This window comes from Dreissena polymorpha, chromosome 3, assembly GCF_020536995.1.
Source record: "Dreissena polymorpha isolate Duluth1 chromosome 3, UMN_Dpol_1.0, whole genome shotgun sequence".
Classification (NCBI taxonomy): Eukaryota; Metazoa; Mollusca; class Bivalvia; order Myida; family Dreissenidae; genus Dreissena; species Dreissena polymorpha.
This window is the reverse complement of record NC_068357.1, coordinates 29854566-29869340: the sequence shown is the minus strand read 5'-3', so window position 1 is coordinate 29869340 and position 14775 is coordinate 29854566. Positions and strand designations below refer to the sequence as shown.

General features: G+C 34.2%; 1 protein-coding gene across 2 annotated transcripts in view; it reads right to left on the bottom strand.

Annotated features, from left to right (window-relative positions):
- LOC127873469 (uncharacterized) overlaps positions 1 to 11246 on the bottom strand; it is a 30772-nt gene extending 19526 nt beyond the window's left edge. The window contains exons 1-2 of one of the 2 annotated variants that reach the window (XM_052417348.1): positions 11102 to 11246; positions 5641 to 6017 (exon numbers count right to left, since the gene is read on the bottom strand). In XM_052417348.1, the coding sequence (XP_052273308.1) occupies positions 5641 to 5925 (285 nt within the window). In that variant the 5' untranslated portion in view covers positions 5926 to 6017; positions 11102 to 11246. Of the gene's footprint in view, positions 1 to 5640; positions 6018 to 6452; positions 6586 to 11101 lie in introns of those variants that run through there. The other variant, XM_052417347.1, reaches the window with a different exon arrangement.
- Between the last annotated feature and the right edge of the window lie 3529 nt (positions 11247 to 14775).

Genomic DNA, 14775 nt, shown 5'->3' with positions numbered 1-14775 from the left:
GTGTTTGTCAGAAACACAATGCCCCCTATTGCACCGCTTGGAAATAAAAAAAATAGTTTCAATATATCATTTGGCAGGTTTAAAAATTATCTCCCTTTTAAAGCTTATTGCTTCCCTTGAATCGTATTTTTTTACTTTTGACCTTGAAGGATGACCTTGACGTTTCACCACTCAAAATGTGCAGCTCCATGAGATACACATGTATGCCAAATATCAAGTTGCTATGTTCAATATTGCAAAAGTTATGGCCAATGTTAAAGTTTTTGGACGGATGGACGAAAAGACAGTTCAAATGCTATATGCCACCCTACTGGTGGCATAATAAAATGTAATGACAGTGCTGATTATTAAAATGACACTGGTGATGATGAGGAAGATGCTAATGTTGATGACCATGAAGCTACTGCTGATATTGTTGTTGATGGTGATGATGATAATAATGGAGCAACTGCTGATAATGTACATGTAGCTTCTGCTGCTGATGCAAATTGAAATGATAACACCACAAATACAATACAATGGCCACATCTAATATGAAGCATTAAAGCAAACATCATGCGTGTGCGTGCCCAACTTGTGCCAGACACACGAGTACAAAATGTACATCAATTTGCACGACAAGTGAAGCGTGCAAGATTTGTACCAAATAATATTCACATAAACTTTTACATCTAACATTCTGAAATGCTGTGATAAGAAATACACCAGGTTTTATATTACTTTTATGGCCTCTGGGTAGACTAAACAAATCAGCAGATAAAATGATGGCAAGTGAAGTTAACTTATATTTTGTAAATAAAGCTAATTCACGTGTGTACTGCTATCTTGTTAAAAATTCTACAATCTTAACAGAGAACCTGAGGCAAAACTTAAAATAATAATAAACAAGAGATGTGTTTGTCAGAAGCACAATGCCCCCTTCTGTGCCGCTTTGAAGCCATATATTTGACCTTTGACCTTGAAGAATGACCTTGACATTGACCTTTCATCACTCAAAATGTGCAGCTCCATGAGATACACATGCATGCCAAACATCAAGTTGCTATCTGAAGCGACATATAAGTTATGAGCATTTTTCCAAACCTATATGCGAAACCAGTAAATCAATGCAAAGTGTGACAGAAAGACAGACAGATGGACGGACAGTCTGATCACTATATGCCCTCCTTCAGGGGCATTCAAATATTCATACTGACTGTTATATGTTTGACCAACCCAATCAAAGTTCAAACTGTAACATTTGTAACCTTAAGAATGTATCAGTTTATCTTGAAAACAAGAAACTGTCGGAGACGGGTGATGCTCCCCAAAGGTTTTTTTGGTCACAACATTGCACTATATATTCAGATAAAAGGAAAAGGCTTGAGGGCACAGTAGTTGGGGGGAAAAGAACTTTTTTATAGAAATTTTCAAAGGGCCATAACTCTGTGAAAAATCATCTGCCCAGAACCCGCTGATAATATGCACATCTCCTCTTGGTAGTGAAGCAAGTCCCATAAAGTTTAATTGAATTCCGGTCAATAAATGCTGAGAAATAGCCCGGAGAATTGCACTATATGTACAGTTAATGGAATTTTTTTTTTCAAAGGGCCATAACTCTGTGAAAAATCATCCGACCAGAACCGGCTGATAATATGCACATCTCCTCTTGGTAGTGAAGCTTTCCATAAAGTTTCATTCAATTCCGGTCATTAATTGCTGAGAAATAGCCTGGACAAAAATTGTGCACGGACAGACGGACGGACAAACGAAGCTGCGACTATAATATGCTCCCCCCCAAAAAAATTTTTTTAGGGGAGCATAAAAAAACAACACAAGAAACCTTAGAGCCCACATGTAGTTTAAGACATTATGTCTACTTGTTGCATTGGAATTGAAACTGAAAATCAACTTGCACCCAAACCTGAACCACACTTTACTAAGAACAAAAGGAGGCATATCAATGCTGATCTAAGTTTAGGGACTTTGTCATTGAGACCATTTATAGAGACTTAGTTACTGATGAGCAGCAAACAGCATAAAACCTGAACAGACTGCGAGTTACTCGCAGGCTGTACTGGTTATAATGCTGTTTGCACATAGCCATTTTCAATTTGCTTCTGAGTGGAAAAGGGTTAATTTATGTGAAGTTTATTTCAATATCTGTAAAATACAGAGATCTGGAGTTGTTGCTTACAAACTATAATCTGAATTTTAAAAGTAAATAAGAGCTGTGTTTGTGAAAGTACAATGCCCCCTACTGCGCCGCGTTGAAGCCATATATTTTACCTTTGACCTTGAAGGATGACCTTGACCTTTCACCACTCAAAATGTGCAGCTCCATGAGATACACATGCATGCCAAATATCAAGTTGCTATCTTCAATATTGCAAAAGTTAGACCAAGGTTAAAGTTTTGGGACGGACGCACAGACTGACAGTTCAACTGCTATATGCCCCCCTACCGGGGGCAGTGATAAGCAGAAGTTGCGCGTGTTAACTTTTAACCAGAGAATAACACAGACAGCAAAGCGGGCGAATGGGCAAACTGCTCAAACTACAATGCCACTGCTGCTAGTTGAAATGCTGATAATAATGATGTTCTTGCTGATGCTTCTGATGCTTATGAGATAACACTTATACATGTACTGATTATATTGTCACTTACACCATGAAAATGCCTTTTAAACCAATTATTATGCCATTTATCCTTATAAATATAATGCAAATCATACTGATGATTATGGGTATTTGTGATAAAAATGAACAGGTTCTATTACCCAACCAAGGTCATCAGGTGCACGCAACTAAATTCATACTGTAAACAAATACTTTTATCAGTTGGATATCATTAAATATCAAAATATCAGATACAACAAACACCAAATGGTTTACTAAGATAACCTTCACCATTACATAGACCACATCTATATAAATTGTTCTTTATCAAACTATAAACTAATTTTGAGCTATACGAGTCAATCTTGTAATCAAGTATAGCTACTTCTCAATGTTAACATTTTTCGCAATCTTTCTCTTTGAATATTTCCCAGGGCTATAGTATTAAACGTGGATGCAAAGTCAATCAGTTATCAAATTTAATTACAGTTTGATACTTTAACAAAAAATAAACTAAAGGCCTTTCATGATTACATTGAAAACAAAAGACACAGAAACTTGTTATTTCATTCAGCAATAGGTTCTACAAGTAGGAACCGCTTTTACCTTGATTTACTACCAAACAAAGGGTAATTAAAATTTATATTTCCCAAAAATTTAATAAATTTATTAAAATGTTGCACCAGAGCTGCATTTTGACCTCATTAAAAGATGGTTTGTTCTGGAAAGCCTTAAAAACATTTTGGCGCACAAAATACCCAGGGCTCTGAAAAATAACGTTCTTTTTTTTCTTCTCCATTTTAATTATTTTGTTGCCTTAAGCCACCACTGACAAACTGAATGAAATGCTTCTCTTCAATGTCCCATGGTTACCAAAGTGACATGAGTTTCCATGGCAACAAATCTTTTGTTAACCACAACCAAAGGGGCTTTGAAATTTGAGATGCTGAGATTTCAGCTTAAAAAAACACATGCACCCAAAATTGTGTGGCCAACCAATTCAATTTATGAACTGTGAGTTAAAAAACTACTTACATTAGCAATTTTTGTTTGGTATTGGAAAATTATGAAAATGAGGCAATGGTGGGATGCCTTGATGATAATAATGGTGATGATGATCATGCTATAATTATGATTGCTCTGATTGTGAGAACAATGGGGGTGATCAGGGCTTTTCATGAGGAAATTGGGAAAAGGCCCTAGCCTTTTAAATTGGGAACTTCATGCACGATAACTGCTCATTTTAGGAAGACCGTGTTTTTAAGTTTTTGAAACAGGATCTTTTTCATTTTGCAGAAGCATTAAAAGACACATTGTGGTGCATTCTTAATGATATTATAGCTCATTGCTCTTAATTTGGGAGATGCCCAATTTTTCTTTTTTACATTTTGGGAAATTCCTCTATCAATTTTGGAAAAAATTACCTTATTTTGAATTGAGAAGGGGCCGAATTTCGGCCCCTGTTATGTTAGGGTGAAAAGCCCTGGTGATGATAATGATCATGATGATCACAATAATAAAGCCACTATGACAATGACACTTCTGTTCGTAATAATGAGTGTGATTTTGGCACTTAAACACAATAGGTTTTTGATGTTGACATTATGTTCTTTGTTTGGTATTGTTTTTGGTCTCAAAAATAAAACAGCATGAATGTTATAACACACTTGTGTTCAAAAAGATTATACAACTTTAAGAGTTTCTCATTTCAAATATTCCACACAAAAATAAGGTCAAAATTGAAAAAGAAATTAAATATTTCCTCAACACTAAGCAGTGATTTACATCTCTGCCACAAACAATTACAAAACTTCACATTTAACTGAAGCATTTTCTGAGAAAATTTGCGATCTGGTTTTCTCACAGTTACTGAAAAATACACACAGACCTAATAACAATCTTTGGAATGTCTATTACAAAGATATAAACAAGGTTAGGACTCAAGTATTTGTATTGGGTAATTAACGATGAGTTATTTCTGCAGGTGATGTTTATCCTGTTTGTATTAATGAAGGTAAAAGTCTAAAGTCTGTATTTAAACCTCCAAATTAATTCATATAACTAGTATAACAACCCAAATAAATTATTATTACAACAATAAATACACACTTTTTGCCAAAATTATCAACTTTTAAAAATTGGAAAACCTACCATTTCACTTTTATTATATATAAGTTATTTTTATAGTGCTATATTTCAAGACACCAATTTTCAATTTCATCTGGAAAGGAATGCAGAACAACTAAATCCACCACAAATTTAGGAAATCTAGGCCTGAGTCACACTTCCCCCCAACCCTGTGTGCTGACTACAGACAATGGCAGTGTGCTAGCAAAGTGTCATCCAACAGCAATAAGCATCTATCTGTGTTCTGAGAACAGATGCAGTTAGGGTCTCCTAGCCGTCATCCTTGTTTATATTTCCTGGCATTTACCGTGGGAAAATAGTTCTCAGATGGAATACAGTCTGCATGGCGGTAATTAAAAAAGCAAGTAGTCTGGCTCCTACAGGTACATGTATTGGTTTGTTGGAGTATAAGAGAACTGTGCTGTTTTCATGATGTACATCATATTGTTCTTTATTGTGTTTTAGTGATCTTCAAGAGCAATCTGACAAATATTTATTTGAAACATTTAATTCCTAAGAAGTGATTTTGTGTTTATTTCCAAAAAAGTAAGACTATTTTTTTTAAATACTTTATTGGGGAATGGCGAATGGGACACTTACTTCAACACAATCATTTCTAATGTCACTGCTTGCTCAAGGGCACACACATTGTAATCATGAATGTGTGGATATTAATACATTACCCATGTGTCTTGTACATGTACCTCTACACTGAATGATGATGAAATGTTTTATCTTTTGTTTTAATTAAAATGCTTGAGAAATATGGAAGCAATTCTCCACTAACTCATACAATTCATGTAACATTTTTATGCTGACAGAGTTAGTAACTCCAAATATACTCCCTTCCTGCAAAGATATAAAGCACCTAATTGCCAGTAGTTGGTGCATCTTTTATCTACATGTATTAACTCACCAATCCGCAAGGTATATACAGGGGCATCAACTCTGTATGCTCCTTGGACGTTGTAATTCCCCCAATATTCATGTTCAGCCCCAGCGAAACCAGTCCCAAAACAATCAAGATCACTCCAAGCACCAGGAAAATCCCCACACGCCCGGAACATCCTATTCGCCCAATGCACATTTTGTCGTCAGATTTTACGGGTTTTATTGGCGGCAGAGGTCGAAGGTTAAATTTCTTAGCAGCAAAATTAGGGCTGAATATGGGATACACAGCTTTTGAAGGGTCCTTGGTCATGGTTTCTCATTTTGATGCCACAAATATTTTTCAGAGCACCTGAAGGGTTATATTCCACTCTAAAATTGTGTCCATCAAAACAGCAGCACCGTCTGAAAAAAAAATTGTAAAGTAAACATGGCATTAGATTTTTTCGCAGACAACTCATTTTGTGGGTGTGGTGGCATAGGGAAAATGTATATATCTGCCAAGCAATTAGGAGGTAGGTCCGCTCCCCAATAGAGGAGCTCCAAAAGGGTCTTCTCTTGATAAACAAAGTACAGGTTCTACCCTGGAAAAGAACTCTCATGTCTCAATAAATGTCTTCTGGCTTTATGATAACTAATATAAATAGGGGTTTTTACTAGACTTAAAATGTTGTTGTAGATCTTGCAAAAAAAGGAAACAACTGATTGATATGTAAATTAAACAAGATGTATTTAGCGGCAGTTGTGTTTTTTTGAAAACACATTTAAGTCACAAACAATTATACATGTAATCAAATTTATACCTATTACTATATTTTAACTATCTTAATTTTTACCTACCAGTACTTCCATTTAAAATATTGACACGTTGAAAGAAATTCCATACGTTATCGGTTTTTATCACTAGCATAAAAAACAATCAATATTTCCATTCCAACCATTAAGAACACACATTCAACTAATTTTGTTTTTTAAACTCAGATATTATCCAAAAAAATTTTGTCACAGAACATTAGGCCATATTTTAAATGTTTTCTAGCATGTTTATTTTTTTTAAGAGCTTTACATACACCAGTCCTAGACAACTTGTGAATAAGGCCAAAATAAGATTATTATCAGTTTCCAGAAACATTCTTACACATAATACAGTGAAACTTGTCTGAACCAACGAATAGAAAACCGAATCCCTGACAACCAAATGGCTTTGTAGGTCCTTATTGCTTCCTTCTCATTTCAAATATAATCTAGAAATGGCATGTCCGCGGCGTTTCCCTATGCCGAAACTTTTGACCCAGGGGTCAGATCAAAATTCCAAAAAGGATTCAAAAGGGGGATAAAAATCTTGTAAAACAGAACTCGGTCATTAAAGAAAATCTGTCCAAATGGCATTTAAAAAAACAAGACAACTCGAAAATATGCCCCATCCTGAATCTGTCTAGTTTAGACAGGTTTCATTTTATTATGAAATGCATATGATTTCAATTCCATACATGTACACTCACGGTCTTTCTATGCATTATGATATTTTTACTTGTTTGTGGTTAATCTGTAAACAAACAATGAAGCATAGCAATATAACCATGGTTAATATAAAAATAGCTGTTATAAATATGTGTTCATCAAAATAACATATTTACAGATAAAAAATTATCAAACCAAAAAATTAAATATGACATATGACATGACAATTTATAAATATATTTGACATTTTGATTTATTATTTTAGTTCTACAATATTTTGTGTGATGTTTGTACAGTTTACTTTTGCAATATAATTTTTTTAACATAATTCTGTTTGGTATCTAACTTCAGTTCACATTATTGTTTGAATTGATACAGGTACCAACATTGGTTCTTTCTCGTGTCCTAAAGCAAAACCACATGCTCCTAAATGATGCTATAGTCTGGCACCAGGCTTTGGTTTACATGAAACTGTAATGTCTCTCCATGTAAATTGGGTACTGAAAATTTGTTGTGTTACCAATCATATAACTGCATAAGTTGCAGTTAAATTTAATTAGTTTATAATCATTTTTCTAAATCTGAATTAAAGTAATATTAAATTTTTGAATAAAATAGAACAATATCTGTAAAAGATTCATCGCTAAGAAAAGTGGACTAAGACGGTAACTGCTGAATCAACACAACTTTTTAATGTTTGCTTTTTTTGGACAGTTTTTATAACAATGGAATATTTAACACTTACAAGGATGTGAAATGATGTTAAAATTTGTATTGTAAAATGCATGGACTTCCAAAACAGTTTTTGTTCCAATTTGGGTGTCAATTAATTCTGAGTTGTCTGAAATTCTGAAATTATTATTAAACTTATAATGTTCTGGCAATGTTACACATGAGGTGCGTCAAATGTCTCACTGTTCATTAAAACCAAGGGACATTTTCTATATCGATTGAGACACGATCTATTTAGTACCCTTAAAATTCATGTTTCAACAAATAAGTAACTTTGTTGAGGTTACTACGCATAGGGCACAGAACACACCTCTAGTATGATCTTAATGCTGCAAAGAGCATGCAACGCAACATTATGATTATTTCAATGTAGTTTTGTTCCATTTCATCAATGGTCATAAAATGTCTTAAATAATGCAAGACATAGACATAAAACAGGTTGAACCATGTTTTTAGCATGGTTTTTCAATGCGATTTTCCTCAGATAGATGAGTTTCCAGTTCATTTATTAGTTCTTATTAAGGAATGGCATTAAAACATGAAATGCTGCTGCAGGAAACTGTTGGAGGTAACCACACATACAAATCCACTATTTATTCTACTGTGGACAAAAAGAAAAAGTGGCATAATTTAACAAATACCTGGTCTGAGTCAAAATCCCTTTCTTTAGAGTCAAATACACAGTGAGGTCATTATGTATTAATTTAAAGTAAGGGCAAGATTCCCATAGTACTCCAGCTAGGCCTAAATTGAAGGGCGCACCACCCTGCCCTGCCCTTCATAGCCCCCCCCCCCAGATACCCTTTAAAAAAAATAAAAAATTCTGCATATGATAATAAATGAATCTCGTAATACATTGTAATTAATTTATTCCTCATTATAGACATTAAATTTGAATGGTTTAATAATAATGGGAATAATATATTCTAACAATTATTAATAACATATAATTAACATGCAACAGGAAGCATTACAGAAATGCCTTCACGCTAGAAAGTGCCCTTTTGACAAAAAACTGCGTGTCGAAAATGCCCTTTTGACAAAAACGCCCCCCTGCCATTTTCAAATCCTAGCTCGAGCACTGTTCCCATAATAACTAAAGGGGAGTTTATACCACACAATTGATGAACTACATGTTTTAAAATGTTAAAACTCACAAAGGGCCATTATTCTGTAAAAATTCATCACAGTAAAAATTCTTTCAATGACCATTACCTACACATCAAAGCCATTCAAATGAGAAAGTCCGAGAAAGATCCACCTGCATGGTCAGAGCTCCAGATAAGGGTTGTATTTTCGTAATTACGAATTATTTTCAAGTTAGTTACGTATTTATTTTAAAATCTTGTCGTACCATTAAGCATACTTGCCATAAATTTTCAGACCAATTCCGGGACATTGAGCTCAATTTTCCGGGACTTTTGCAGATTTTCCGGGACATGTATACATATAGCGATATATATATATATATAGACATATATGCATGTATGGCATGCATTTTTTTTTCACATCGTAAATTGAGTACATTACTAATAAATTTGTTGTTAGCATCTAAATCAATCTTATGCATTGTTGATTATCACAGGCATTTCATTAATCTTTTCTAAGTGTATGATCTCCATCCTTAATTCGATCTTTTTTTGCCATGTTTGCCGAGTCACAATTTATTTTCATTGAAATGATGTAAGCGGCAGGTGCGCCTAGCAACGTTAAATCGCATTATATATCTGCCTAATAGGCGATTCGCATTTTGTTTAATTAGTATACTTTATAATAATTGGTTCAATAATTAATTATCTTAAAGACGATAAAGTTACACTTTTTTAAAATAAATTTAATATCGCGTACAAATAAATGTGTTCATATAGATCTACAAACTGTAACTGAACTATGCATGAAATGCACAATTTCCACGAGGACATCATCAATGTTTTCATCAAAAGTCTCCAAAATAACGGTCCACGATTTTATCGTGGAGGAGTACACAATACGTACCGATTAGTGTGACATATCAAAGCCACTGAAACTATAGATTGATAGTGGCACGGGGTTATTCACGCATGACTAATTCACAACCGCAAGAATCTTTCCCTTACACAGAGGGAAATTATAATGTAGTAACAATTAACAACCACATTAAACAATGCCGCCTTTTTGCTTTGACTGCGAACGTGAGACAATCGATATGATAACAGGACCCCTGTTAATTGATTGATTTTGACACGTAGCGTAGTCACCTATTTGGGTAGGCATTGCCGTGGAGACGCTGCGGATTAGTGGGAACACGGACTCGAGGTGCAGTTAAGCATAAGGTACATGTATATATGGATTTTGTAAAATCCGGGACATTTGACAGATTTTCGGGACTGCGGGACACGTCCTTCATTTCCGGGACAATCCCGGACAATCCGGGACGTATGCCATAAAGAATTACAAAATCAAGTTACGAATATTATTTTTACATCGGTTCATATAGATTTTTATTGAGTTTTTTTCGCGTATTAAAGATCTTTTTCGGTGCTTATATAAAATGGTTATCGGGTTTGTTTAACAAAGCGCATTTTTTCCAATAAAAGCGGCGTGCACAGTCTATCTGTCAAAAAACAATGGCGACAATGAAGGTATTTGAAAAATAAAATTGTATAATACTGAATAGACACTGTTGAACTCGTATAAATAAAGTTGCTAGTATGTTTATTATGATTTTTTGCTTGAAAATAACCATTATTATTTATTTTTAGGTCATTTAAAAAAGTTAAGAATTATTTTCCAAAACTTAGTTGTAACGTTAAGAATAAAATTTCAGAGTAAAGAATTCTTGTTGAAAATCTGGTAGTAACATTAAGAATTTCACAAAACCTTATCTGGAGCTCTGATGGTACCGTTATTTTTTTTTTTAGATAAATATTTATTGACATTTAATATGCAGATAAGTTGTATGCCATATGAATTCAATTCAAAAACATGTTTACCTCAGCATGCCAAATTTATTATTGACAACAAGACACCATCCATGGGTATTTTCTTCATTATCATCATCTTCAGCAGCAACACCAATGATGAATCAATGCCATTCCAACAGAAATTACAATCTCTTTTAAATAAATAAGTGAATCATGACCGATGAAAGAAGAAAACATACACTTGACATGTCAGATATAATAACTCGTAAATTAAATATCCCGCATTGTTTCAAAGAGCGTTCAACTACACCGATTTTATCAATTAACTTGCTTTTTTATTAAGAAGTGTGTCGGCAAGATAATATTTTGCAAACAAAACAAATAAATTCATACCTGTATATAGAATTTCCTTTGACAATATATAATCGCCGCTTAATCTGATGAATATCTACACATTGCGTAAAAGGCACGAATTCTTTGCATAAGTTTATCAGCTCTTGGCTTTTGTTCCCATCATCTTTATACGCTTGATCGTATTTCAAGCGCTGACTGACTCAGATGAATTTCCCGCGAAAAATAAATTAAGCTCGTACGAGTTACTTCCCTTACTAAAATACTCCTACTAGCATGTCTATACGGAAACCGGATAGTGCGATATATCGCGCAAAATATCGTGCGTCGCCGCGACTGTCGCGAAAAATATCGTACGTCGCCGCGACTGTCGCGAAAAATATCGAGTATCGCTTCGTGTGTCTAGTGTCGCGGTCTGAAATTAGACCGCAATACACGAGATTCCGATAACATGGGCGATATTTGAACAATAAAATATCGTGGGTGGCCGCGACTGTCGCGCAAAATATAGTGCGTCCCTTGAAGCGATTCACGATATTTTTCGCGACAGTCGCGGCCACGCAAGATATTTTTCGCGACAGTCGCGGCGACGCACGATAGTTTGCGCGACAGTCGCGGCGACGCACGATGTATTAAACACGATACTAGTATATCGCATTTTGGGCTACCTACACAAGGGCGATATATCGTGTTAAATTTATCGTGCGTCCCGCGACTGTCGCGCAAAATATCGTGCTTCGCCGCGACTGTCGCGAAAAATATCGTGCGTCGCCGCGACTGTAGCGAAAAATATCGTGTATCGCTTCGTGTGTCTAGTGTCGCCCTTGATAAAAGAAGGGCGAGATTATTGAAGGCACTATCCGGATTCCGTAAGTATCGGCCCTCTTAATGAATGCATACGAATTTTCGAAGTGAATAAATACAAAAACACGCGCGTGTTATATTTCAATCTATAGTTGATAAAGCTACTATAAATTCATAAACAAACTAACATAAGTGTGTGTTACGTAATTAAAACTCATAGCAGCAGCACCCTGGAATAAACACGACCTTCTTTCCAACGAACACCGGAAATCATGAGAATGATCGTCGTAATAGTCATGGATAACCATCAAATAAATTACAACTTCTAAACATTGAAAAAACATTAACTTTCCGGCACTTCTTGAAGTTTTTTCGTTTAAGGCACGATACAAGTACATCATTACTTTTTTTATCATAAATCCACATTTTCCCGCTTGTATGAAGAGACCTGCATAAAAGCGATGATACAATGAGGTTTTCAATATTTTAACAAATCTTGCATTAGGCGAAAACCCCACTGTATGTTGCCACTAATTCCACCGATCCTAAGAACTTTGCGCCGGCCATAACTTGTTATGGTTTTCCGACACCACATCGTGTTTTCGATCATTTTACTTTACTTACTAATTATCGTAATTTTTCTAAGTTTTCGGACACTTATATTTTTTGCCGTGTCCGAAAATTTAGATACGAAAAATATTTTTTTAAATACAGGTGTTCGAAAATTAAGAGACAAAAATTAAGGTGTCCGAATATTATAATTATATTTTAAAAAATCAGTGTAGAATAATTTTCTTGTGATCAATCCTGTCTTTATGTTATACGAACCTCTAAAAGGGAAATCCATGATAAAATCAATAAACTTATGTTTGATTTTGTCTGGGATGGCAAACTTTATAAAATGAGAGGCTCGATCCATTCTAGTATAAAAGTATGAAAATGGTTGATTATATATGGTTGGCATATATGCATATTTTACAAACATAAAAACAATGCATGATTAAGCAAACTGTATTCATGATGTGAAAGTAAATGTGTCATTTTTATTAAATCGCCTTTTTTAAAATTTGGGAACACTTTTTATTACAGGAAAACATTATGCAACTGATGTAAAAAAATACTTTAACAATGATTTCTGTTTCGAAGTGCTTACATGTTACGAATAGTTGATTGACTTGTTCGATATTTTAGATGTTAACAGTGTCTTACGTATGCCTTCGTATTACAAGCATAATTTAACATCGGTAACGAATCCTTTTTGTTTAAGCAATGTATGACACTTGAATACGATTTGTTCTTTAAATAGTTATTGATTCAAACTCATTTTAAAACTAATTGAACAATACAGTGGTACAAATATAAACTGTATTCATTTTGAAGGTCTTATTCACTCAGTGAATGCATTTATTTGATGTTTAAATCTAGAATTTAAAAGCAGAGACTCGGGTGTGCAAATGCCTTCCCTGCCATGCTATGCTAATTGTTTTATCAACTATAAAGGTTTATCTAAAGCCATATATGAATGTTTTGTTCAAAAGAATGTATAACCTAATCGCATTGAGAAATGGAAAATACATGGAAATATATAATATATTATGTTTCTATATCATTTCTACATACAAACAGATACTTACCCACAGTGGTTCCAGTAAAGAATAATTTACCAAATGTTAGGAACTAATTCTTTATTGTAAACAATGAATTTAACTAACAATACAAATTGTACCTTTCTAAGCCAAGAAGAAGAAACAATCTTTTTTGCATCTTAGTATACATATTTAACATTCGCTATACAACGAATTATAAATAATTTATTCTTGGAAGTATTGGATTTGAAAAAGAAAAAAACCATCATAACTATTGAAGTAAAAACAAATTGATTCTAGAAGAAAGAACACTTTACAAAAGTTTAATGTTTATCGGGGGCTTACTCCTAATATAACAATATAATGTTGAATATAAAACTATCAGAAACGGAAACATAACGATGGTCAGTAATTAAAGAACTTGTTAGCATACAAAACTTATGCCTTAATTTTATACATGAATTGAATCTTTGTCACCGAAAAAAAGATTAGAGTGTGTATATCACAATTGAGCTTTATCTAGGTTTCTTTCTGTGTGCAACATTTCTCTTATTTTTCTTTCATTTCTTTCCTTTTTGTCAAGAAATATTTCAGGCATACACAATGCAATCGATATGCGTGATATTAAATTTGTATAGCATTAAAATTTTACAATGGTAATTCTTCATTTAATTATTACTTATTTTTATTAATTTTCTATGTTGTTAAAATAACAAAATAGAATGGGATGAATGTGATGAATATTGAAATGGACACTATTGAAGAACAGTAGGGAGTCGTATCGGATAATCCAGGAAGTGGCAGGCAAGCAGTGGGGACAAACGTGATACATGTACATCGACTTTCTTCGGAATGCTCCACAAGAGTGGCAGTGGGGTCGATCGATTCCAGAACTTTGGGGTGTAAATACCTCAGCCTCAATATCGGCGTACATCGTGGTCTGATTCTCGTCGAGGAGCAACCTCTAACTGACTATTTTATACTTTCAACTTGACTAATTGTTTCAATAAACATGTGCTTAAGAAGTATGCTGGTAAGTTTTGATGATTATTTTTTTATCAAACAAAAATAAACGTATTCATGTAAACATTATTTCCTGTCACTCTATCCGTTAAATCTGAAAAGAATCGACACATTGTATAAAAAACATCACATTTGTGGTTTCCGGATAATACCTTTTTTCATCAACCATTCTTGATGAAACTTGTGATATAAGAAAAGTTTAAATGAAGTCCTAGCCTGGGAATGGATTTTTGATAAAGGCTACGGTCACTGATTCAAATCAAAGCGCTGAAGGCACTAACGTTGTTCGCTATTGCATAATTT